We start from the raw sequence: 24,815 nt of genomic DNA, 5'->3' as shown, positions 1-24,815 counted from the left end.
TACGTGCGCTCCTGCTCCTTGTCCCGCCCGCTCCCTTCCCATTTCCCGCATCCGGCCCACTCAACACCCCTAATGCTCGTTTTATTGGGGTCGCCGTGCCCCCTCGCCCGGGTCCCCGGGTTGATCGGATCCTGGTGGCTGAGGGGCACGTCGGGCGGGTCAGTCACGGCGCGTCCCAACACTCAACTTTGGTCAGGATAACCGGGGGCGCGGGAGGCCCGTGGGGCCCCACATGGGTCTAGCGGATTGTCGCTCGCGCTGCGGTTGGGTGTTCCTTGCGGATTTCCGCTTGGGGCGCCTGACCGCGCGGTGGCTTAAGGGGTCAAGGGGCGGCGGCGCTGAACCGCGGTCAGGAAAGAGAGGGTTACGTTACGTACTCCCCGGTTACACCTGGCCGTGCGGGAGACGTCGTTCGCCCCGTATAGCACCGAGGTAGCCCTGACGACGACCACCTCCCGAGGGAGTGTTGGACCGTTCCCCATTTGAGCTCCGAGGTGGGTGGGGAGCCCCGGTGCCGAATGCTTGCTAGAAATCGCATGGCTTATCAAAACTCAACAAGCACCTGGCCCCCGAAAGGGGGTCGGACAGCGCTGAGGCCCGGGTGCGAGGGGGATTCAACCCCCCCCCCCCCTTGCCCTCGGATTCTGATCTTCTCCAGCGGAGATGTAAAGCTTTCCGCGCTGTCACCGTTCCAACGACGCAACGGCTGTGACAAGTTTGGAGACATCACGAGATGTGACGAGCTGAGGGATGGCAACATCGAGGTAGGGTTCGCCAGTAGTCTGGAGGCCAAGCGTGCATTAGAAGCGAAGGAGTTTATTTATTGTATTTGTGATGAGAACAGGAAACATGACAAAACCGTAGCTTTGACAGTAACACCACACAACACAAAAAAATCATCTAGAGGTGTCGTAAATTGTTTTGACCTTCGCGCTGTAAGAGAGGGCGAAATCGTCGATGATGTTTCGGAGTTCGGTGTAACCGTTGCGCGCAGAACCCTGGTTAGGAGAGGAGGAGAACTGAATGCTACCAACAGCATCACTCTCACTTTCAATGGTCCAGATCCACCATCAGATATCTGTGTGGGCTATGCCCGCGTGAAAGTCTGTCCTTTGTTCCCAACCCAATGCGCTGTTTCCAATGTCAACGGTTCGGCCATACGAAACCCCATTGTCGCAATAACCCAGTGCGGGGCAAGTGTTCGTCCACGACCGAACTGAGTGACAAATGCACCGTTGACCAGCCTTATTGCGTCAACTGTGGTAAGGACCAAATACCACACACTGTGTTTGGCCGTACATGTCCAGCGTTCGTCAGAGAAAAGGAAGTACTTTGGCTAAAAACGTCAAAAAACATATCTTTCCGAGGGGCCAGAGGCCTGTATGATGCGAGTCATCCTAAGCTCTCGTATGCATCGAAATTAAAATTGCTTTGTCGCACAACATCATCGAGCAGATGACGGCAATTCAGTTCGTGGGACTTACGAAATCGTTTGGTCTGACTGTCGTACCTTCAGCACGTACACTGGACTCCCAGCCGGCAGTCCGAACCTCTTCCTCGCCGACCGACCAGTCTGTAGCTGACGTTTGCGTCCGGGCATAGCCCCCTGTTCCATCCCCGACGCCTGGCCGGTCGGCACCGACCATGTTGGTCCCCGGCGCCGCTGTCTCTTGCCGGAGAGGAGGGTTGGACGGTGGCCTGGCGCGGCCGTGGCTCGCGGGCTCCACCGGCCTCCGCGTCGGTTTCTTCGCCACCCTCGTCCACCCCCGATTTGTGCGCTCACCTGCCTTCGTCACCTCCGACACTACTAGCGAACGCATGCGGGCTGACGATAGAAACGTTGAAGTGGCACGAGGCGGACAGGCGCGCTCGCGATGCCAAGCGGGCGCGCTTGGCCGAACAACAACGGGCAAAGACGGCGAACTGTATGTCCGGAGCGGGCAAGCCGTCCGTCCCCCGCAGCAGTACTCCATCGCCCAGAAGAGCAGTTGAGCCTCCTGCTGGTCCACAGATGTCTGGCAGGGCCCCATCCACGGGTCCTCCCCCTCCGCTACCCAGGATTGGGCACGCTCGCACAAAGCGGCCCCCAGCAGGTCCTCCGTCTCAATCTGACGGAGGAAGCCCAAGGATTCGGCCCAGAGTGGAGCACCGCTCTACGGAATGGAGCCGTAACTCCCAGACCAATGTGTATGGTCCTGCAACAAGCGCAGCCCAGTTCTTTTGAACCGTGTCGCGTCTTAAAGTCTGACTTTGACCCTTTTTTAGCACGCCCTCTTGCGGGCGTCTCGACTGTGATATTCTGCGTGTTGTGCTGGTTAGCTAGGTGTGTAGTGGCTACCCTCACTTCTTAGCTCTATGACAGGTATCTAATAGTGGAACTGCAGGGGGCGTAAGAACAATTCTACAAGATCTCAGAGTCATTCTGAATCAGGCTGTTCGGCCATCGCCTGCCTGCAGGAGACCAAACTGGCACCTGGCTCTCAGTTTAGTATCCGGAGCTACACCGTAATGCGTCGGGATATACCAGCTGCTTCAATTGCACACAGCGGAGTCCTTTTGACTGTGCACCACAGTGCCTCCGTCCAACGCGTCGTGATACACTCTGACCTGCAAGCTGTTGCAGCTAAGGTACTTTTCGGGCGTCGTGCGATAACCGTCTGCTCGCTTTATTTACCTCCTGGTACTCCGTTTCCGACGACAGAAATGATACTTCTGGTGGCCGAGCTTCCCTCGCCCCTTCTTTTGCTGGGTGATTTCAACGTTCACCACACATCTTGGGATTGCGCCCAGACCAAAACTCGCGGCAGGTACTGCGAAACCTTTTTACATGATGAATTTCTCTGTCTTTTAAACACCAGGACCCGAACTGACATGACGCTGCCGTCAGGTCAGACATCGGCGCTGGACTTGAGTTTTGCAAGCCCCCAACTGGTGGTACACCTGACATGGTCGGTTGAAAACGACTCCTTTAGTGGCGATCACTACCCCATCCGGTTGTGTTACCAGAACGGAGCAGCTCTCGGTTCCAGGCTGCAATGGAGGAACCTTAGAAAGGCTGACTGGGATGAATTTCAGGCACTGGTGGAAACCAGGTTGGCCCCCGTTTCAGTGGATGTGCCTGCATCTGTTGAGGAATTTACCTCCACAATCTTACGATCAGCAGAGGAAAGCATACCAGGTACATCCGGTACCCCATGTCGTCCCCCTGTTCCGTGGTGGACGGGCCAATGCCGCGACGCTAAACGTGCACGTAAAAAAAGCCCTGCGAGACTTTGATCGACACAGCACTATGGACAACTTAATAACTTTTCAACGAGCTCGGGCGGCAGCCCGACGAACTATCTTGGAGGCCAAGCGCACGTCTTGGCATTCATATGTGGGCCAGCTTAATTGCCAAACGCCGGCTTCGGTGGTTTGGGCGCGGGTGAAGCGTATAGCAGGCCAACACTCCTCAATGCCGCACCCCGTGCTCCGTATGAATGACCAGTGCATGCTGGACCCATCTAAGGTGGCAAATGAAATGGCTTGCGTGTTCGCGGAACGTTGTGGGCAAACAACTGCCGCTCCCGATTTCATACGCCATCGTGCTAGTTGCGAAGCAGCTCAGATAAACTTTCATACAGCCGAAGAGTTTTCATATAACAAACCTTTCTCAATGCTTGAACTGATGTCTGCCATTAACTGTCTGGCGCAAAGTGGCGGAAGGCCCGGATTTCATTCATAATGATGCGCTCCGGCGACTTCCATCAACAGCAGCGCAAGCTATGTCGGTGGCATTCAACCAGCTGTGGGAGACAAGAGAGTACCCACGTCTTGGCGGGAGTCGCTAATAGTTCCGCTGCTGAAGCCTAGTAAGAATAGGAAGGATCCATCGGACTACCGTCCAATTGCGCTGACCTCCTCTATATGCAAACTTCTGGAGCGGATGGTTCACACCCGATTGTCTTGGTTTTTAGAAAGCAACAATATCTTCTCGAACGCGCAGTGGGGCTTCAGGAAAAAACCGTAGCACCATTGATCGTCTTTTAGCCTTGGACTCAACTGTGCGCATTTTTGTAGGGAAAGGCGACACGTTGGAGACGTGTTCTTCGATAGCGAAACGGCTTACGGCACCACCTGGCGATATGACATCTTATGGAAGCTGTTCCAGTATGGCATACGCGGAGCCATGAGTACCTTTCTTGCGAGCTTTCTTGCTGACCGTTTCTTCCGCGTCCGTGTTGGTTCCATATGCTCGAAAAGATACACACAAGAGAAAGGCATACCCCAGGGCAGTGTTCTAAGTGTTGCGTTATTTGCCGTCATGATAAATGATGTCGGGGACATTCTTCCCCAGGCGATTGGTCGCTCGCTTTTTGTTGATGATCTCGCCATCTGGTGCAGCTCTGCCACGGCAGCGTCCATGTCGCGCCAGTTGCAGTTGGCTGTGGCTCGCTCAGAAAGATGGAGCATACTCAACGGGTTACGGTTTTCGACCTCGAAGACAGTCTCCGTCCACCTTTGTCGACCCCGGCGTCAGTGTTCTGACATGGTGCTTATGCTTTATGGACAGCCGATCCCCTGCAATACGACGGCACGGTTTTTGGGGTTACATTTTGATAAGCGTTTGAACTGCAAGGAACATCTTATTATTCCGCGTGACAAGTGTTTTAAAACCCTGAACATATTGAAATGCGTGGCACCAACATCCTAAGGAGCAGATCGGAAAACACTTCTATTGTTATACCGTTCACTGATACGCTCCAAGCTGGACTATGCGGGTTTTGTATGTGATGGCGCCTCTGAGTCCGTAAAACGTACGTTGAATGCGGTCCATCATGCCGCGTTGAGGATCATTAATGGTGCATTTCGTACGTCTCCGACAGCCAGCTTGCTTGTGGAAGCTAACGAACCTTCCCTGGCTACTCGAAGGAAGTTGTTGGGGATGCGGTACGCTTGCAAGCTCGCGCAATTCCCGAACCACCCAACACATGACGCTGTGTTCTCACGCCACACATCTGATGTTTTTTTTCAGCGCGAACAAACAACACGTGTGACGCCGTTCTGTGTGCGTGGTCGTAATGTTCTTCATGAGAGTGGCTTAAGTTTTCAGGGTGTGGCACGCCCACGTAGCCTGCCGACTGCTCCGTGGGTGATGGTATCGCCAACTGTCGACGTCTCGTTGTCGGAGGTTCGGAAACAAATATGATTCCGTGTGCTGCCAGATCAACAGCTGTAAAACATATCGAAACATTTTAGGGGTCCACAATTACGTATACAGACGGCTCGAAAGCGGACACGGGTGTTGTTTCCGCCTTTGTGTGTGGCCCCTACACGCGATCATTTACACTGCCAGCCCATGCGTCCGTGTATACTGCAGAGCTTGTGGCCATCACTAAGACGCTTTGCTTTATAGAGGTGGTCGAAGACGGTCTGCACGCGATTTTGTCGGATTCCCTAAGTGCTCTTTCGGCATTAAGGCGTTTTAATCCGGTAAATCCCCTTATACAGGATATTTTACTGCGTCTCGACACTCTGTGCTGGGCTGGCAAGAACTTAGTACTTTGATGGATTCCGAGCCACGTTGGCATTGCGGGAAATGAGCTGTCTGACGCTGCCGCAAAGCGTGCTGCTCGTCGTCCCTGTCGCAGAGCGTTCCCAATACCCGCTACAGACCTATACTCGGCCATTCTGCCCTTTTGCACAGGCAATGACAGGACACATGGGATGCGATGGGCACTAGTAAACTGGAAAGCATTAAGCCGATTGTTCAGGAATAGCAGCCATCCTATCGAAAGTCTAGACGGGCGGAAGTTATCCTGTGTCGCTTGCGGACTGGCCATACTTATGCTACACATCGATACTTGCTATGTCACGACGAACTACCACGGTGTCGCCACTGCAACACCACGCCCACAGTGAAACTTGTGTTCGTGTGCTGTCCCCACACTACGCGTCGAGCGTCTGAGGTACTTTGGCCCGGCGGCGCCGTCCCTGACGCTCCCCAATTTACTATGTGACAGCTCGCCATACATCGAACATACCCTCGGGTTCGTGTCATATGTTAAGTTCTGCACTTTATATACACCTGCCTGAATAGTTCATACCGCGTGTAGGAAGTTTTTAGGTTGTCGAAAATTTCGTATCAATATGTTGTTGTGGGTTCACGTATTCGGACATCATTGATGCCGCGTTCCCGTCACCCCTCAGCCGTTTTCATTTCTGACTAATATATGTTTAGCTATTTACCGTCGTAGGTAGCCATTTAGCCGTTATGGGCGCAAAATGACCACAGTAGTCGGCGCGCCCTAAGACTTCAATCAACAACAGTCCCATAACGGTGTGTTTTCCGGCCGCTATCCTGGTGACACGGGGCGGCATACCCTGGCCGATCCGGAGGCCCTTAAGGGGATAAATCGCATCCTGTTGGTCCGTTCCCTGACGCGGGGGGCCTTCTGTCCCGTGCAGTTGACCCCGGATTGATGAATGAACAGTCATTAACGAAACAACATCGGTGCTCGCCGTAGGTGTTCAAATGATTGACATATTGAATCCAGACGAGGTTAATGAGCCCATGCCGGAATAGGGGTCGAGGATCCGTCGCTCTGTTCCGGTGGCCCTGATGGCTCAGGACTCTTCTGTTGTCTCAATGTGAGCACTTATCATAAGCTCTTGTGTTTCTTTCAGTTTCTGTCTTCGGGCTCCCGCCCCCGTCCCTGTTGAACAAATTTCCCCTGACCGATTCGAGGCCCTTTATTGACACAGAATCCCTTGTCAAGCACTGTGGGACCCTGAGCGAATTGGCGTGGAGGGTCCGCCGTTCGGTTCCGGCGGGGAAGGGAGTGCGCCTGACTGGCACAGCTAGACCATTGTAAATCGCGGGCCCGGCCTTGTCCCTGCCTGGGAAATGTTCTCCCCAGAGCTCATACCAACACAGAGCCGACTGTTCATTCTTCGTGATATCTGGCCGAAATAGAGGGACGCCTTGTCTCAGAGGTCCCTATCGGGACGAGAGATTATCTTACTGACATCTGAGATCACGGCGGGGCTCCTTCATGAGACCTACAGTCATCCTTTTGGACCCTTCAGCTTTTCCATTAAACGTTTGATCTTTGGTCTCTAGAGACCATTCGGACTCTCTTTCCCCCTCTATTCCCCCTCAAACACCATTCCGACTCGGGGCCACTTACCGCCACAGGACCTCTGTTAGGCACTGTGGCCTCTAACCGACCTAGGAGCCCCTCATTGTATCAGGGACTCCGAACATTGTAAATCGCGGACCCCGGCCTCGTCTCTCCTGGGAAATGGGTCTCAAGGACTCAGACGGACATGGGGCTGACTGTTCGGTATTCATGATCTCTGACCGACTTAGACACCTCATTGTCTCAGGGGTTGCTCAAACGGTGAAAGGAGGGAACTCTGACTGATCTTTCAGATCACTGCCCTACGGGCCAAGATCTTTTATGTGACCTGCAGCCATTTCCCCGGGCCCTTATGCCCTCCAACTGGACCTTTGATCGTCGGTTCCGGTGTGCCGCCCGGGCCTCCCTTGGTCAGCTCGGGTCCTGCGCGAGCGCAGGACCCTCAGTTAGGCGCGTTGGCCCCCTGACAGGTACAACGCTCCCTACAGGGGTGTCGGGTGGACACCTACACCTAACAGGGGACCCATGCAGGTGGTGGTCCCGAGTCGGCCGTGCTTCCGTTTTCTGAATAGGGACAGGAACGTGACCCCGAACATTAGGAAACCGCCTCAGGTGACCGAGCCTGCTGATAATGAAAAGAGATAGGATAGATTGTAATGAAAGGGTTCATAATGAGACGGTGAAAGAGCCCTGTGTCAGCCGCGGGCCCAAGAACAAATGTGGCCCCGGACCTCCATACCATTTCGATCAGGGGCCTGATGAGCCGAACTGGAGTCATCAGTCAACAATTGGACCCCCCTATCGGTAAGCGATCCTTTGGCGTTAATGAGCCCCCCCCCCCCCCCCGCCTCGATCCGGGATCAACTTCCGGTCTGAGAGCCTTTCGCGTCGGTAAGGGGGCCGGTGTATGATGCATCCCTCTGCAGCCCTCCTGATCGACCAACGGGGTCCCGGCCACCGTGCCTCCAGAATAGAAGCCGGTCCTAAGCAAGTGAGAAAAAATGGAAGGGCCCTAGGCCAATGTAGATGGCCCATGAGCAATGTGTGAGTGTGCCGGTATTTTAACCGTGACCAACGTGAAGGCCCCTGAGCAACCGAGAATGCCCAGCATGTCAACATATGCCCCCCTCGGCTCTCGCGAATGTAGCGTTTCGGGTGAATGAAAGAATCCGTGGAAGGTCCCTGATTGACAAAGATTCCGGCATGTTAGCAAGGAGGACCCTAGCAATAGTTCAGAGCTGTCCGAGCAAATGCAAAGAAATCAAGGGTAACATAGAGGGCTCCTTAACGTTTAGGTTGACCCCACAAGTGGACATGTAGGGCGCCCGGAAACAGCAGTAGGGCTCCTAGACAGTGTAAGCAGTCTTAAGACCTCCTCTTCACCACCCTCTCAATCAGTGGATGATAATTTTTAACTACCTGTGGGCATAGGTGTAGAAACAGGGGGATGGCAGGGGACCATCTTCCCACTTTTCAACGTGTGGGGGGGGGAGCAGTGTTAACCGCCACCCGCTTTCAGATAAAGATTGTGTTCAGCTTACTTTTGCATTGCATTAACATGCCGATTTACCTAGTCCCGTAGTCATGTTTCTTAAGATGCGTCATCTTTTCGCTTGCTCATTGGCCATCTCTTAATGTCACAACCACAGGGCCGACGCCGCGCGGCCTATGGAGACTGCAACGCCGGTCGCCGAGGTCGTCATTACTTGCGGGCGCGCATGCTCAAAACCATGTTACATACCTCTTTATAAAAAATCAATTCGGATTGAATCTTGAATACTTTACGACGAATATCGATCAGTCATGTCAGCACAAATTTGGGACCCCATTTCATCTACAATCTACGCTCAGGGAGTCCTCAATATCTCAAAAGAACACAGAAAACATGGAACAGGAGTCTGTGTGACAATTATTGGACCACCTGCGGCGATCAGGGGTGTTGTTGCGTCAGTGTGGGTTCCTGTGCTGATCCGGAGCCAACTGCGCGGGTCAGGACTCCCGTGTCAGGGATGGGGGGGCAATGTGATATGGTGTATCCTTCTAATGGCCTCTGATCGACCAGCAGATCCCGTCCCATGTCAACAGAATGACAGCCAGAAGACATTTCGCGAAGGGACGGAATGTCCCTTTGGCCCTTGACCGAAAATGGTAATGTGCCTCTGGTAATCTACTCAAGGAAATAGGGGGTTTAATTATCGTTAAGTAGAGTGGGGTCCCATTGCTGTTAAACAGAGCGGGTCGAAATGAGTTTTAAGAAAACGAACAAGGCCATCCCATGTTTGCCTGAGAACGTTTACTTTTTCGGAACGGATTACTGAAAAAACTACATCAAAAGGTTTGAACAAACCCGCCCACAACTTCCAGGGCAAGGACGGCGATGGCCTGGGCTGCAGCTTCCGTAAAACCGAACGGCGTCGGCTACTGCAAGTGCCACCAGATCTGTTAATCTGTCTTCTGAACAGATTGACAGCTACAGAAACACGAAAAATAAAGAATCTACCTTTACTTTTCAAAGTTTCCCCAACAGTTTCCTGCACCACCACGCGGTGCTTTAAGGGTCAATTCGTTCTTATCATCAGCATAAAATCGCAAACGTGAAATATTCGCCCAAACGGCCTTCTAAATGTAAGATTTGATGTTCTGAAGCGCTCAAAGGTACTTTTCAGAGACGTCATCATTTTCGTCCACCCGTTGGCCACAGCTCAGTACTAGCTACTGGACCGACATCGCGCGACCTATGGAGACTGCAACGCCTGGCATCGAGGTTTTTGTTACAAAGATTTGCGGGTGCACGTGCTCAAGACTACGTCACATAACATGTATCAATTGCTGTAAGTGTCTAAAAGGTCATTAGTTTAGAACGTCATCATTTTCGTCCATCGATGGGCCTCGACTAAAAGTGAGTCACTGATCTAACGATCCGCGGACGATGGGGACTGCAACGCCTGGTGCCGAGACTTTTGCTGCTAAAATTTGCGAGCACGGATGTTAAAAAAAAACACTTTACATAGATTGTATCAAGAATCGATTCTGACTGGGTGTTGAACATTTCAAGACAAACATGGCTTGGCTATGTTCATACGCATTTTTGACCATCCGAACTTCACTTCAACCAAATTTTCATTTTCCAGTTTCGATCAAACCTATCGACATGCTATCTTCCTTCACGATCTCCTTGATGTCTGTAGAACCCAGATGCAAATTTTGACAAAGGTTCTGAATTGTGTCAGTTTAGAAAAAGTTCACTAAACCATCGTGAATTAAGAGCGCTGGTGATTTATCCCATGCGGTCGTTCAACGCCTGCTATCTGCAGTTTATTGACTTCAAAATGCAAACAGAATTGATTTCACGGTAGCCTCTGGTTTCTGTTCTTGTTAAAAGGTAAAAATAGCGATAACACTAAGAAAACCGTGTCCCTTGTTGACAAGCAAGCTATGTCGGGGGATTCTTTTTTTTTTGGGGGGGGGACGGGGCGCCGTGAAGGGGCTTTTGTCAACCCTGTGCTCCCCCTTAACAAGGCTCTGGCTACGCTCCTGCGTACACAAAAGTAGATCAAGTCATCTATGTTGAATGATGAGCAATTTAATGTCCGCTAGGTCAACTCATACCTAAGTCAGGCAGCATTTCGTAGAATTTTTTCGATGGTGATGAGGTGTAACAAGATAAATCGGAAACATACTGTTGTAGGTGTCCAACATATGTTTTGCATGCCAATTAGTAGAAACCTGACTCAGAAATATGCAACAAAGCACCCATACGATCAGTCCAGTCAGTTATGCGGGAGGCAGCCGGGTCAAGACAGTAGTCACTGACGGCGTGCGGGAGGAGGGCCCAAATAAAGAATAGATGACAAAAGGACCTTCATTCTGTGGCTTGGTATCTAAAGGAGAATCTCCAGTTTTATGGAGTTTGTTATTTTGTTCTTGGCAGTTTCAAGATTCTGACTCTTGAAAAGCAGCCAGCAAAATAAAGGTGCATGAAAAATCTGTCGCACTGTAAGTCATCGATTCCCTTGCAAAATTATAACCAGCCTAAGTTCAGATCGTATTTTGGCATGTACCCTGTGGGAACTGATATCTCCTCAACGGCCCACCTGCTCGTGGAATCTCGGCTCCCCCGGAAGGACAATGTTGAAGTGGAGGAATAATTTTGGGAAGCTAGATAGCTTTATTTGCCGAATGACATTGATGAGTCGAGTAGGCAAGATTGTGAACCAGTGAAAAACAGCTCTAGATGCATATCTAGCATAGTAGCCATGACATTCGAATGAAGAGCGATGACAACCTCCATCTCTATCCCCTCGGTCACCGGGCTTGTTTTCCCGCAAAGTTCCTGAAGTTCGCCCTGAGTTTGCCACCTCCCCACACTTCTTGAAACGCCCCTACACCTATGCCCGTGGGTCATTCACTTTCGCTTACGGTTGTTATTGGTCGCCTGGAAATCCAGACGTCCAATTTGGCTGTGTTCTGAGTAGAAAAACTGCATTTGTTCAGCCGGCTGTGGGGGCCCTAGGGGCCCAAGGGGAGTCATGATCCGGACCTCCCCCCCCCCTGGATTCGCCCTGCTAGTGCCTACCGGGAACAATTGACGAGAGTGCTTGAGGGCTGAGGGTGATCCCGTAAACCTTCTGTAGTTTGAATATTTGCCACACAGGGTTTGACTGCACGGAAATAAAACAACTCTCTCTTACCCCACTCTTCCTGCCCTCTGCGCTGAGGAACGCAATCATGTTCGACATCGTTCCGAACTGAAAAACACCGTTGCATCATTTGTTTTTATTTCCAACACTGCCCCCTTCGCGGCATTTTTGCTTTTTCAGAGGTTGAAAAGCGTGCAATGCGCCATTTCTATATCCGGCATACCCTCGGATTTAGTAGCATTATTCGTTTGAGTTGGCAGCATTGCTGGGAAATCCCATTCAACTGGAACTTCCAGGGTTATCCTGAGACATTTCGTCGGAAAAGTCTCTAGCGACTTGGAAACAAATATACACAATTATTTCGTGTACGTATCTTTGGGACAGACTTGGCGCAGCTAATACACAAGTGTTGGCTACCGCAATTTTCGCTTTCAAACTGTTTCGTCGTGCAGAGCTGTCTTTACTTACTTCACTCCTTAGCCTTGTAGGTTGGTATAATTGATATTTATATTCTGTTGGGGGGGGGGGGGTTGATGATCCTGTCTGTCAGAAAACCATGCGAAAGACTGTGACTTCGGGTTTGAGGGAGCAGGAAGAAGTATACCTTTAAGCGACCAACAATTTCTACTCTGGGACACGGGACTGTTAACCATGCCTGCTTTCGTAACACGATTTTTAACCAGATTGGGCAATTTTATGTTTTATCCGTTAAAATTTGTATACGAGACAAATTGTGAGCTCACAAGACATGTCATTTGCTTGGTTTGTCCCATAATTTTGTTAATCTTTCACAAATTTGTTGCAGTGCCTGGTCTGGTTATGTCTGGTCCAAAAAGATGCTTTCCATAGTTGACAGGATTGGTGACTGCCAAATGACTACTGTGGATATTGACTATATGTTTTAATGTAGGGAAACTCAGCTGCATAGTAATTGCCATATGATATGGATGGATGTTCAGGAGATAGCTGGACCTGACCATTTTTAAAGTGCAGCCAAAATCTCAAACATGAAGTCATTAAAGATGATTAATGAAACTTAAATGGAGGTCAGGCTTAGCTGGGTTGCTTTCATGGAATTAAGCATAGGTATTTTGCAAACAACAGTGGCAAAATATTTGTATTTCCTGCCCCCCTCTTAAAAACCAAAGTACATCAGTTGTTTGATCTAGTGATGTGTTGATGCATTGATGTGCATGAGTCCAAGACTTCTTTTGTTTGAGAGCCTTATGCTTGTTGAATTTTTGTTGTTTTTGTCACTGAACTCCTTTGCTCTGTTTTGCATTAAAAGGTCCCAGGAAAGTAATGGCAAAGGTCAGCAATCAAAACATGGGTGGTACATAGTTTTTGGTGCTTGTCTTACTGTTATGAAAATGGTGTTCTTTGATGTATTCTGTTTCAGTGTAATGACCTAAGATGTAAAAAAACAACAGCATTTGTGTCATGCTTGTGATATTATGTCCATGCCAACTAGCAATGTATGTCTGTTTGCCAGAGCATCTCTCACTGACCCCAGCTTTTGTAGCTTGAATTTTTATTTTCTGTTCTGTCTTCGTGGTGGAATTTTTCATTCCCATCCTAGTTCAAAAGCAATACTAGCTCACTGGTATTAGTGATAATTTAGTGGCATTTTGCTGCACTAGATATCAAGACTGTGTCTGTGCTGTTTGAGTTCGTGGTCAGGCCCCACCTTGAATATAGCAGTTGTAGTAGGTAAGAATGCATTGTTGAAGGCAGGATGCAGTAGAAACAGTACTGAGGAGGGAAACAAAGCTGGTCTGCAGTTTGCCACATGTAAAATATGATGAAGGGTCAGGGTGCTCAGGCTACCCAGCTTATACTATCAATTTTGAGGAGACATGTTCATGGTGTACCTGGTAACCACAGGCAAGCCAAGAATCCAGTCTGAGAAATTGTTCCAGCATGACACAGGATAGCACAGCACTCGCAGACACCCCCGAAGCATAAGAAGTGTATTGCAAATAACCTACATGGTAACAAAACATTCTGTGCATGTGGGGCAAATGAATGGAATAATCTGCTCACTAAGGTTATTACACCTCCTAGTACCAATGCATTAAAAACTTTTTGGACATGCACTGGATGCATAGAAACTATCACACCAGGCCCAGATAGCTACAACCTAAGTTCTGGGTATCATGATGTTGAAGACACTTGAACTATCAGCAGGGAAACTCCAAGAACAGCACTGATAGGGATTCTTCAGGTCTTTTCAGACATGTACTTCCCAAATGATCTCTTCTTTTCTATTTGTAAGGCTAAGCTGGGATTTAGGCAGGCATCAGATACATTTTGAGTGCTGAATATACATAAATGGAATTTAGAGTTACATTTATGTCTGATATGATGTTTTTCAGAGTTTATGACTGGAATTTTATGCTTATGCAATACATGGCTGTGGGGGGAGGAGCCTAAATAGCTTTCAGTTTGGTGTGTCAATTTTAGTTGTTGATTGTATCACATGGATAAAAGTGTGCCTTTCTTAAAGGTCCCACATTTTTTGTTTTTTTCACACATTACATCAGATGCTTACTATTTCATCAGTGATGCCAGTTTTCTCGAAATCTGTATGAAAAGCTCAGATTTTGTATTTGAAGTCTGCTCACGAAGGTCGTTACACCTCCCAGCACAAAGCTCCCTGAGGGAGAAATGTCATTTATTCCCCTTTCACTGCTAGGAATTTGATACATGCCACTTGGCTCGTTTTTTCAACCATGTTTTTTGTAATGTTTGCAACATGTTAATGTCTTGAAATGTTTATGTGATAAATGCTACAAAATCCTTTAACACATTGTGAACAAAGAGATATGCGGGCATGAATCCATTATCCTGTGAGTAATGCAGTGGGACGTATGGCTTTTATTTCTCTCCTAACGTGAGACAATGGCCCTTTTTGAGTCGCACTTTGGCTTTGGGAATGGAACTATATGGATCAAACTTCAACCATTGCGCTTCTCGGTAACAGGCCCTTGCCCGTTGGGCCAATCAAGGTTTTTATTCGCATCAGTAGAGTTGCACACCATGGTTGTCATGACGACCGTGACCGTGACGACAGAAAAAAGCATAGTGCAAGGTGTAAATTTTGCTTGTCAAGATATATCTAATAGATCATGTGTGCTGACATATGCACACAGTTGCACACAGTGCTGACAACATAACACAGTTGTTATGTCACAATCTGAATAGTCTAAAGGATCATTGCGACTCTAAGCTAGAAAGGTACCTTTGGCCTCCATTTTTTCTATTCACTGTAACAGATGTTGCTGTTGAGCATGTAATACTAGGAAACTTCTAGGAAATACATTTTGTTTGTCAAAATAAATAATGTTTTCGTTATAAAATCTGCCTAAAGCTCATTCTTAATTCTCAGGAACTGAATTAAAACAATATATTTTCAGATCCTCATCCTATTCGTTATCATATCACGTCGCCCAGAATCCGCTTTTCTTTTACACCTCTATTGACTTGGGACATTCCTAGCTGTGTAATAACTGATGAGAATGCATTGGTTTGCTTGATGCATGCATGGTTACTTATTTTTTTTTGCGGAGTCAGCTTTTGTACACAGGCAGGAAAGCCGTCTGGTTTTCTGGGCGCTGACATTGTTGGAAACTGTTTGTTTGAAACGCATGTTTGTGTTGCTAACGTTACATTTTCCGTCACAGGTCAGACATGGGAGCCCTATCTCTGAAGTGGTTGGCGCTAATGGTGATCACCGTGCAGACCACTGCTCTGGTGTTGGCCATGCGCTACTCGCGTGTCAATTCCTCAGGTGCGCCATACTTCGCAAGCACAGCAGTACTACTCACTGAGACCATCAAGTTCTGTGTGGTGTTGCAGATTCTCTGGCTGGAAAATGGTAAGAGAAACCATGCAGCAGCGCTGCGATTGCTTTGACTTGTTTCTCATACATTAATCTGTGGAATCATTTGGTGAAGTTATTGTTCTTAATTACTTAAAAGCTACCAAGTTTTCTACCAATTTTCTTTGGGTCTGCAATGGTTGACCTGCAAACATGTATCTAGATGTATTACGCTAGAGTGTCAAAATGGATGACGGGGCATGGCCGTTGACGCGCAAATTAACTTCCCCGGCCTTGCATTACCTTGCCCGGCCTGCAAATTCATTCATTTTGACCCGCTGAATGCAGAACACTATGGCAAATGAATTCAGTGCTGCTCACAAAATGATTGGTCATATCTAATCGGACTTTTAAACAGTACGCTGTTGACTGCAGTCTCAAACTTGAAGCGATACTATAGGTCATAAAAAGGTCGCTATATGGACTGTAATTTGGCGGATATGCCCCTTCAGGTGAGTTTTGAAAGTTATATCTTCGGTGAACTATAAAATATAATGGAAAGCTTAACACGCGCCCGGGTTGCCGGCTGTGTGCCCCTCGCTCGGGTGCGGAGAGGGTGCGGGGGGGGAGGTGGTCATTTTGACCCCCGGAGATCCCGGAAGTTTATGTAGCTTATGTTAACCTCATGTTGGATAGCCTTGGTCTAGCCGGTTGAAGTGTGTCGGTATTTAAAAAAAAAAACTCACGTGAAGTGTCTCCACATATACTCCTGCCAGTGGCACGAATATTAAATCTTGTAGCTGTTACGTTGCCATCGTGTACCACACATTAGACTGCTAAAAACAAGAATCTCAGCACCTCGTGAACACTCCTCGGAATATGCGTGACCGCGTTCCTCCGAATGTGAATAAAGATCGCGCCAGCAGCCGGACGCCATATTCCGTCACGCGACCAAGCCCGGGACAGCGCTGAATGCAACCGTCCGGCCAGGCGTGACACGGCACCGCCACTGGCAGTCGCCGGTCACCGAAGCCGGCTGTGAGCTCGAGTGCGCGTGTCGGACGCGCAGCTGAGCTTGTCTGTGCGCGCAGGGAGCTCTGCGTCTCAGACAGCTGCCGTGCTCCGGCGAGAGGTGCTGGGCCAGCCGTGGCACACCCTGCCTCTGGCCGTGCCCAGCTTCCTGTACACCATCCAGAACAACCTGGTGTTTGTGGCGCTCACCTACCTGGACGCTCCGACATTCCAGGTAAGGGGAGTTGGGTGTACAGATCGTATTGACGTGTGAATTGAGTGCATCATTTTGCTTTCTATCGATTGTCTGGAGCTTAACCTGCATCCAGTTTACTCGTACACCTTCATCCAGTTTACTCGTGAACGCCATGATGTATGAGTCAGGCTGTATCATGCCCTGCAGGAATAGTTTGCCCGCCCCCCCCCCCCCCCGAGGAAATAGAGTCGTTAGTAGAGTCATGAACACTTACTTTCTTGTATGCGTATTCGCGAAATGGTCAAACAAGCTCTACGCCATATGACCAGGGCATCCGACGCACCCTTAAGCTCGAATCATCATCATCATCATCGTCGGGTCAAGCAAGCTCTTGAACTGATCTGAACATCTCTTGAAGGTCAAACCAGGGCTTCTGGGACTGCATCTCTCATGACTTCATACAAGCGGAACTTTAGGATTACCAGCCGCTAAATGTAAATTTGAAGGCCGCAACAGCAATGTTGTAATGAAATTGTGGTTGAACACGTCCGGAGAAGTGGTATAACTGACGTTGGAATCTGGCCACGGGGATACCACTTCAGCGCGCGACACACGGGTTTTTGTCCTGGTATGAAGTCACTGCAGCATGTGTTCATAAACGTGGATGGGAGACCACATTAGGAACCTTTGACCTTGATGTGCTGTGTTGAACTCATGGCCGTATTGTAGTACAAGGTGGTGTCGTAGCCGTAACCGGGGAGCCATCAAAACGTTCAAGATTGTAGCGTCCAGTGCTCATATCATCCAAGATCGCAACATCCAGCGTTCATAGCATTCAGCACGTGTCCAGTCCTGTGCCCATTAGCGGCGTTTATAGCGTCCAAGTGCGCAACATCTAAAGTCGTAACATCCAGCGTTTCTAGCATCCAGCTTTCACATCTAGGTTAGTTTATATTCATGCCGCTAGATGGCAGTACAGTAGCACATTTCTTTCGACTCCTGCTGCGATTTCCGTCTTTTGTAAACGGATGTCATAGTCAACTTGGCATTCCACCGATGATCACGTGATAGGTACAGTGGAGCGTTATTTCCATGAATCACCTGGACGCCTGGTGACCATGTCCGGCCCGGGCGCAGTCGCGCCTCGGGGCTCGCCGTCAGGCTGAGCGCGGGCGCGCCGGCCGGAGACGTGGCAGCCGGCGCGGGCTCGGCCGGGGCCGCTGCACCCGCGAGGCAGGCTCTCCCGCCCCACCGCTGCTACCTGGCCCCATATACACACTCGGTTGCTCAGGGGCCCTTCATATTGGCGTTGGGTTCTTTCCGCTTATTAGGAGGACCCTGCGCTGTTGCTGGAGCCCACGTAAGGTAACGCACCGAAGCATTCGATGCTCAGGGGCCCTCTGCATCGATCAATGGCTCTTTCCCTTTCAGTTCATTTGCTGAAGATCCTTTTCTTGTCATAGCCCTCTCTGTTAACCTGCCCGGGCACCCTTGATCACGCAGGGGCACTCATTCGTGCACACTGGTCCTGGTTATTCTCCCTTTTCTCAGAGGATCCTGTGCTCTGGCCGGACCTTTTATGTTAGCCTGCGGGGGGAACTCCCGATCATTCAGGGGCTCCACCGTCTTGGTGTTACGTTCTCACTTGCTATGAGTACCCTTCACTGTTGACGGAAGCGTCTTTGTTGGCCTGCCGCTGCAGCGTCGATCGCTCAGGTTCCATCCCTATTGGTCTTGGATTTTCCTATATTACAGGAGGACCTACATCGGTAGGAGGTACTAAATATTGTTAATTTTGATCGGGCTTGACGTCTTACCGACTGCTGAATGAATTTGCGCCGGACGCCCATTACGCCGAGGAGCATGTATGTGTATTTGCCGAACAGTTATTGAATTTTTAACAGTTTTTATACTTGAACGTTACGTTTAATACATTTGAATGTTATGATATGCTTACTCCTTTGCAATATCCATAGCAAAAACTCTGCATTAGTCATCAGCTATCAGCTGATCAGCTATCAGGTGATGGCATCAACTAGTCGGCTAGCCGTATATGATCTAGGAATCAAATTTGCGCTTCATTTTGATGGTGTTTTTTGCAGTTAATTTCAGTGCATTTTGCCATTTTTTCTCTGAAATACTTAACCCCAAAATGACATGACCCACCATGATCGTGAGAAAATTAACAAGCTCCATGTATTTGCGCACGTTGCACTCCTGGTTTTCTAGTGCGCCGCAAAGTAAGACAGATTCCTGCATACAAGTTGCAAATATAGTTATTGTGAAACCTCTGGAAAATAAAAGCCATGATGTCCGGTGATGAAGTTTGCTGGTACTCGCTTGTGGAACAGGTTGATTCAGGATTTCGCCACGGAAAAGGCACACCTATTATGGTGGCCATGGATTTTGATCTCTTTTTAAAACCAAAGCCTTGGGAAGTTGAGTCGCCCTCTTCGACAAAGGGTCTCTTTAAAAGAACGGTCGTGGTGCCCTGAGATGAGAGTTAGGGGCCAATCCAGGATTTTTTTGCAGGGTGGGAGGCGCAACATTACTGGTGTCCCTGAAATTTGGTGCCGTTGGAGAACGAAGGTTTTGGGGCCGGTTATTGTGTCCCGGGTTTTAGTACCTCACGAAAATGAACTTAGGTGGTCAGCTTGCGGTGTCCCTAAAATGTTGGTGTCTTGAAAATAAAGGTTACGTGAATCCGAAATGAGGATTCGGTTCCCCATCACCATGATATTGTGTTATCCCCTCGCCCCAGGGGACGGGGAGCAAACGACCCATTCCCGCACCCCCCTACCCCCCCCCCCCCCCGCCACCCCACCACTCTGGTTCCGTCATTGGTTGAGGTCGGTTTGATAAGACACGCCTCACCGCCTCAATGCGTAGCTCATTATTTCTCGATTAATCATTCGGCTCCATGCGTAGGCCCCAGTTATGTCGCTTTTTCGCGTGGGTCTGAGTATATACCGTGTTGTGTTTATGACCGCAAAAGTCCCATTCAGTGTTCCGAAAAGTGCTATTTGTGCATGTCATGTAGCTGGCACCTCCTTCGCACGAGACATGTGTGTACTTGGCCATGCTGCCTCTAAACTTACCCCACCCAGGCTCGAAGCGCATGTTTCCTTCAAGTCAACAGATACCCACCAATAGGTCATGTACGCACGCGAACGGATACGCACGCCGTGTTGCTACATACGGTCCGCTGCTAGACACCTATTGCCTTCTCTATCGCGTCCTCCCCGTTTCAAGGGCATTTACAATAAGCACCGCAAAAAAGTACTCTCTGCCGCTCTTTCCCTGAGCGCACGGTGTACCTACCTCCGTTACCAAAGGCCTGGTAAAACGTTGAAGAAAACCGTCCATCCTAAAAAGTTATTGTTATCACATCCATATTATATATACCTGTGTCGTGGGTATACTTCCTTCGGTATCATGCAAAGTCAGGTTCGTGGCAGCCGTACTTACGCAGTTACGGCCATCGGTTGCCTTGGCGGATCTCCTGACCCTTCGCGCCGTTTTCGTCCGCGCCAACCAGCCCGCCGTGAAGTGGGTGGTGTCTGGAGCATGGATGAAAATGTTCTAACTGGTCGGGTCGGGAACGTTCTTGCTTTGAGTTTCTCAAGCGCCGTAATCGTCCACCGCCGGACCACAGACAGGTCACGACTTGTCGCGTGGGACTTGGTTTTTGGAGGCGGGGTCAGTGTGAGGTCAAGCAAAAGGCCAGTAGATGTGGAAGGAGCCAAACATTGTCTCACACTGTTGCAATTATCAGCAAAATAAGGATTATCTTTCCACGACACCATGCCGATATCCAATGCAGCAATAGCATAACGCAAAACACAGCGAGAGTAGGTGCTTACATATGCGTACGACAATACACTTACACATACACCATCAACCACATTTCTGGGCATTGCATTATATGAGCTCACACATTCGCACGCAAATTGCTGGGTTACACATATCTCCCATCATGTAACTCCGTTCATAACTCGCGAGATATACGTAGGCTGGAAAAACGCGAGAAGAAACACAAACGCACAGTATGCTGTTATCTGAACCAGGACATGCATCAGAGAAAACCTGCCGCCGCTTGAAGTGGCGGGACCTGCCGCCACTCTGCTACCTGCTGGCGACGTATCCGCTAAATACCTACCATAGCATAACACGCTAACGTTTGTCGCGGTGTTGCTATGTGCGGACGGCTGCTAGTCGCCTAACACCTGCACTATTGCGTCTCCCGTTTCAAGAGCATTTTTAACATGCAGCACACACACACTGGGCTTGCCGTAAGCTTTCTGTGTGCTCCTGCATACAGTACCGAAAGAACTAACGAGCGATGAAAGGAGCTGAGCATATTTGAAACTATCATGATCATTTCCACATTGCATACCCCTTTCTTTCTCATATTTCCCGCGGTCTCATGCGTGCACTGCAGCTTGTCTGACGCGGTAACAGGGATCGTTAGCCTTGGTCGATCACGGGATAATAGGGTCGATGGGCTAATCGTTCGGCCTATTTTCATTCCCGCCAACCTGCCTGTCGCCAAGCGCGTGCGAATGGTCTGGCGCGTCAATGAAAAAGCTGTATTTGCTCGAACGAGGAAAGTTTGTCGAGCATCGGATCCTCTCGGCACCAGCCCACGGACAGATCACAACTTGTTGAGAGGGGGTTGGTCTTAAGACGGGCTCAGCGTGAGGTCGAGCCAGGAGCAAGCAAATATGGAAGGAAGCAAACAGTGTTTTGCCTGTATTGCCCGCATGGCTTCAGTTAATATTTATAGCAAAACGGTGATTTTCGTTTCACAAGAGTTGTCGCCAATACCCGGCGTACCAATAGCATGACGTTTAACATCGCCATGATAGGTGGCGATTATGGCACGTGTTTTGGCATGAAAACGTGTTCCTAGATTCGGGTTTCGGAGCAGCGGCAGTCTGTGATAAACACTCCATGGCGATCTACGGATGGCTGGGCGACGGGGCAGCAGAATTGTACTACAGAATGTGCTCAGGATCGAACTAGACACACGCCAATTTAAGTTCATGTCGCCAAAAGGCATGGTCTCGTAAAGTTAAAAACTGCGGTTTTCAGGAAAATTCTACTTCTGGCCTGCCAACAACGTGAAAGCTAGTACCAATTGTGAGATCGTGTTCAGAATAAATGATTGTGTTCTCGGCTAAGCTACTTATTTATTAGTTTGGCAACGCCAGGGGAAGGGTCGCATTAACCCCTTGTCCGCCTTTCAGTCCGAGGCATGCAAAACGGTAAATCAGACTAGAGTTAAAAAATGCAGCGAGCATAGGGATTTACGCATACACAGCACACACACATACAGAATGGATATTACTGTCAGCCACATATTTTCTGAGCGTACCATAACATGAATCCACACTTTTGCGCTCCGTTCTGTGGGTGCCAAAGCTCTCCCGTTATATCCCCCATCATAACTCGCCAGATGTTCTGGAGGCTAGAAAATCTTCACAAGAAATAGAAAATTACACCATATGCAGTCATCTTCAGCGAAACGTGCATCTAAAAACTTGTCGTCAATCGCGAGTACATGCATATATATATATATAATATATATATATATTATATATATATATATATATATATATATGCATGTAAGTATTGGGTATGTGAGTATTTTCGAGATATGATTATTTTTGAAAATGTATTGTATTGCCCTGCCATGAGGCTGTCGTAAGTGAACGAGGACACGCACGGAAGCTAATTTCCTACAACAAATCCGATCGCCTTAAGACACAAAAGCCCTTTGTCTTAAGTGGTTCTGGACCACTGCTTGGTGCGAAATCTGATGCATGCATTAGCCGCATGCCCAGTGATAAGCAAATGTAAGGATACACGCATATATATATATATATATATATATATATATATATATATATATATATATCCACGACCACCGTGCAGCTTCTGCCAAGTAGCCACCTATCTTCCATGCCACGAGCCAGAGAGTAAGTTTTGAATTCTTTAATACGCCTGCTGCCAAGACGTGCTGACGCTGCAAAGTTTGCGTGCATAAACAAAACGCTGTCCATGTCCATGCTCAGTGGTTTAAACTGGGCTGCACTGTACCCTACGCCGTTACTCGTCGACATAGACGAGCGAATTTGGTAACGATAGCGATCTAAAGGGCAACATCCAAATCAATATGTTAAGGATTGCGAGGAAGTGGTACAGTATCCCACCCCTGGATCTCACGCACTGGATATTTTGAGCGCTAGTTATGAACTTTTAAGGCTGTGCGCTTGAATGTTCTGTTTGTCCTGTGTCCAGGGACATTGAACAATTCTGGATGTTGTGAACTCTGGATGCTGCGATTCTGGACGTTCTGGCCATTGGACGTTATGAGCTCTGAATGTTTTAATTCACATCCTTTCAACAATGTATCTGCTTATGCCTAAAACTTATCTCTTGATATTGGAACCAGTTAGTTTAGATTTGACTACGTTTAGGGTATCTTTCAAGTACGATGTCATGAACGATGACGACACCCGGATGGCATTGACATATGTTGCTATGCATTGTGTAAGCCCGTGGGTCCCAGCCGTTGACTCTGTATGACCCGTTTACTGCATGCATATCTAGCCAAAGCACAAGCCCGCTGTACGGGGTAGGTCATAAATTACGTTCCCCATTTTTGACATATTTTCAACGTCTTCACCCTGGCTACGCACTGGTCACTAGGCGGCTTCCCTTCCCGAGTCGCGCTGTGTTAAGGATAACGTCTCAAGAGGATGACGTCTGTCCACCCCTAGTTGAGCTACGGGTGATAAACAAAAAGCTACGTGTTGCTTGTCATGAGAGGCGGGTAACGTTATTTACCTTCTTAGCATGATTACCAAACGCATCAAAACGTAATGGTCTCATCAAAACTTCAAAACTCCCCCCTGTTACATTTACGTAGCGTGTAACTTCAGAGCCTCACTCCCCTCCCGCCCCCTTCTCCATGCGTAACCTAAGTTATGCATGGTATCCTATTGGTGAACAAGAGGTCGAATGCCTGCAGCGTCCATCGGCGCGAGCCGATGGCTGGGCGGTTGGACAGATGTTCCCAACCGTTCGACTGATGTTTCCTTGTGGGGACTGATGTCGCTGACTGGCCGCCTGCCAGGTGTCGTACCAGCTCAAGATCCTGGTGACAGCCCTGATGTCGTCGGTGATGCTGAAGCGGCGCGTGCGACCGCTGCAGTGGCTGGCGTTGCTGACGCTGGTGGTCGGTGTTTGTCTTGTGCAGGTGAGCCAGGTGCTCCCATGCAGATGAGCCGGGAGCTCTCGTGCGGATGAGCCAGGAGCCCTCGTGCACATGTGCCAGGGGTTCGCATGCAGGTGTGCCAGGCGCTCACATGCAGTGTGCGAGGAGCTCTCGTGCATATGTGCGAGGAGTTCTCTTGCGGATGAACGATGAGCTGTGGTGCACATGTGCCAGGAGCTCGCATGCAGATGCGAGGAGCTCTCGTGCAGATGTGCCAGCAGTTCTCGTGCGGATGAGCCAGGAGTTCCCGTGCAGATGTGCCAGGACCTCTCATGCCGACAAGCGAGGAGCTCTCGTGCAGATGTGCCAGGAGCTTTCATGCGGATGTGCCAGGAGCTCTCATGCAGATGCGCCAGCTCTCGTGCAGGTGCGCCAAAAGATATCATGTAGACGTGGCAGGAGCTCTCGTGTAGTTGTGCCAGGGGCTCTCATGCAGATGTCTCATGTAGGCGGCTTTTAGTCAAGACAAGGTGCGTTTTAAAATTATGTAAAGCTCACGTTGTCATTTCGGGTTTTACCACGCACTCGCTCCTCTATCATCCTTGCCGGCGTTACGGATTGTCAGCCGTTCGGGGTCATGCTAATGACCCACTGAATTGCATCCTAGCCTGCTGCACGGTTCAGCCATTCGTAGTCATAGAAAGCGCCTGTTTGTAAGTAGATACGGTATGATATACATACTTTAGCCTGGCTATTCTTTCCAACCGGTCTGGTGGCCGATCTGTATCATCCAATGCGCGTCTGA

General features: G+C 49.3%; 2 protein-coding genes across 2 annotated transcripts in view; both read left to right on the top strand.

Moving 5' to 3' along the window:
- The first annotated feature begins 12,215 nt into the window (after window positions 1–12,215).
- LOC119107954 (UDP-N-acetylglucosamine transporter-like) lies at window positions 12,216–24,079 on the top strand. Its single transcript, XM_037231545.1, has 4 exons — window positions 12,216–12,245; window positions 15,445–15,638; window positions 16,673–16,827; window positions 23,930–24,079. The coding sequence occupies exons 2-4, from the start codon at window positions 15,452–15,454 to the stop codon at window positions 24,077–24,079; spliced, it is 492 nt and encodes a 163-aa protein (XP_037087440.1). The 5' UTR covers window positions 12,216–12,245; window positions 15,445–15,451.
- Window positions 24,080–24,388: 309 nt separating this feature from the next.
- LOC119107953 (UDP-N-acetylglucosamine transporter) overlaps window positions 24,389–24,815 on the top strand; it is a 12,260-nt gene continuing 11,833 nt past the window's right edge. Inside the window, exon 1 of the mRNA XM_037231544.1 lies at window positions 24,389–24,437. Coding sequence (XP_037087439.1) covers window positions 24,389–24,437 — 49 coding nt within the window. The remainder of the gene's footprint in view (window positions 24,438–24,815) is intronic.

The sequence above is a fragment of the Pollicipes pollicipes genome, unplaced genomic scaffold (assembly GCF_011947565.3).
Source record: "Pollicipes pollicipes isolate AB1234 unplaced genomic scaffold, Ppol_2.1 Scaffold_6686;HRSCAF=7923_pilon_pilon_pilon, whole genome shotgun sequence".
Lineage (NCBI taxonomy): Eukaryota > Metazoa > Arthropoda > Thecostraca > Pollicipedomorpha > Pollicipedidae > Pollicipes > Pollicipes pollicipes.
The sequence above is the reverse complement of the archived record's forward strand: the minus strand, read 5'-3'. Positions and strand labels throughout refer to the sequence as shown.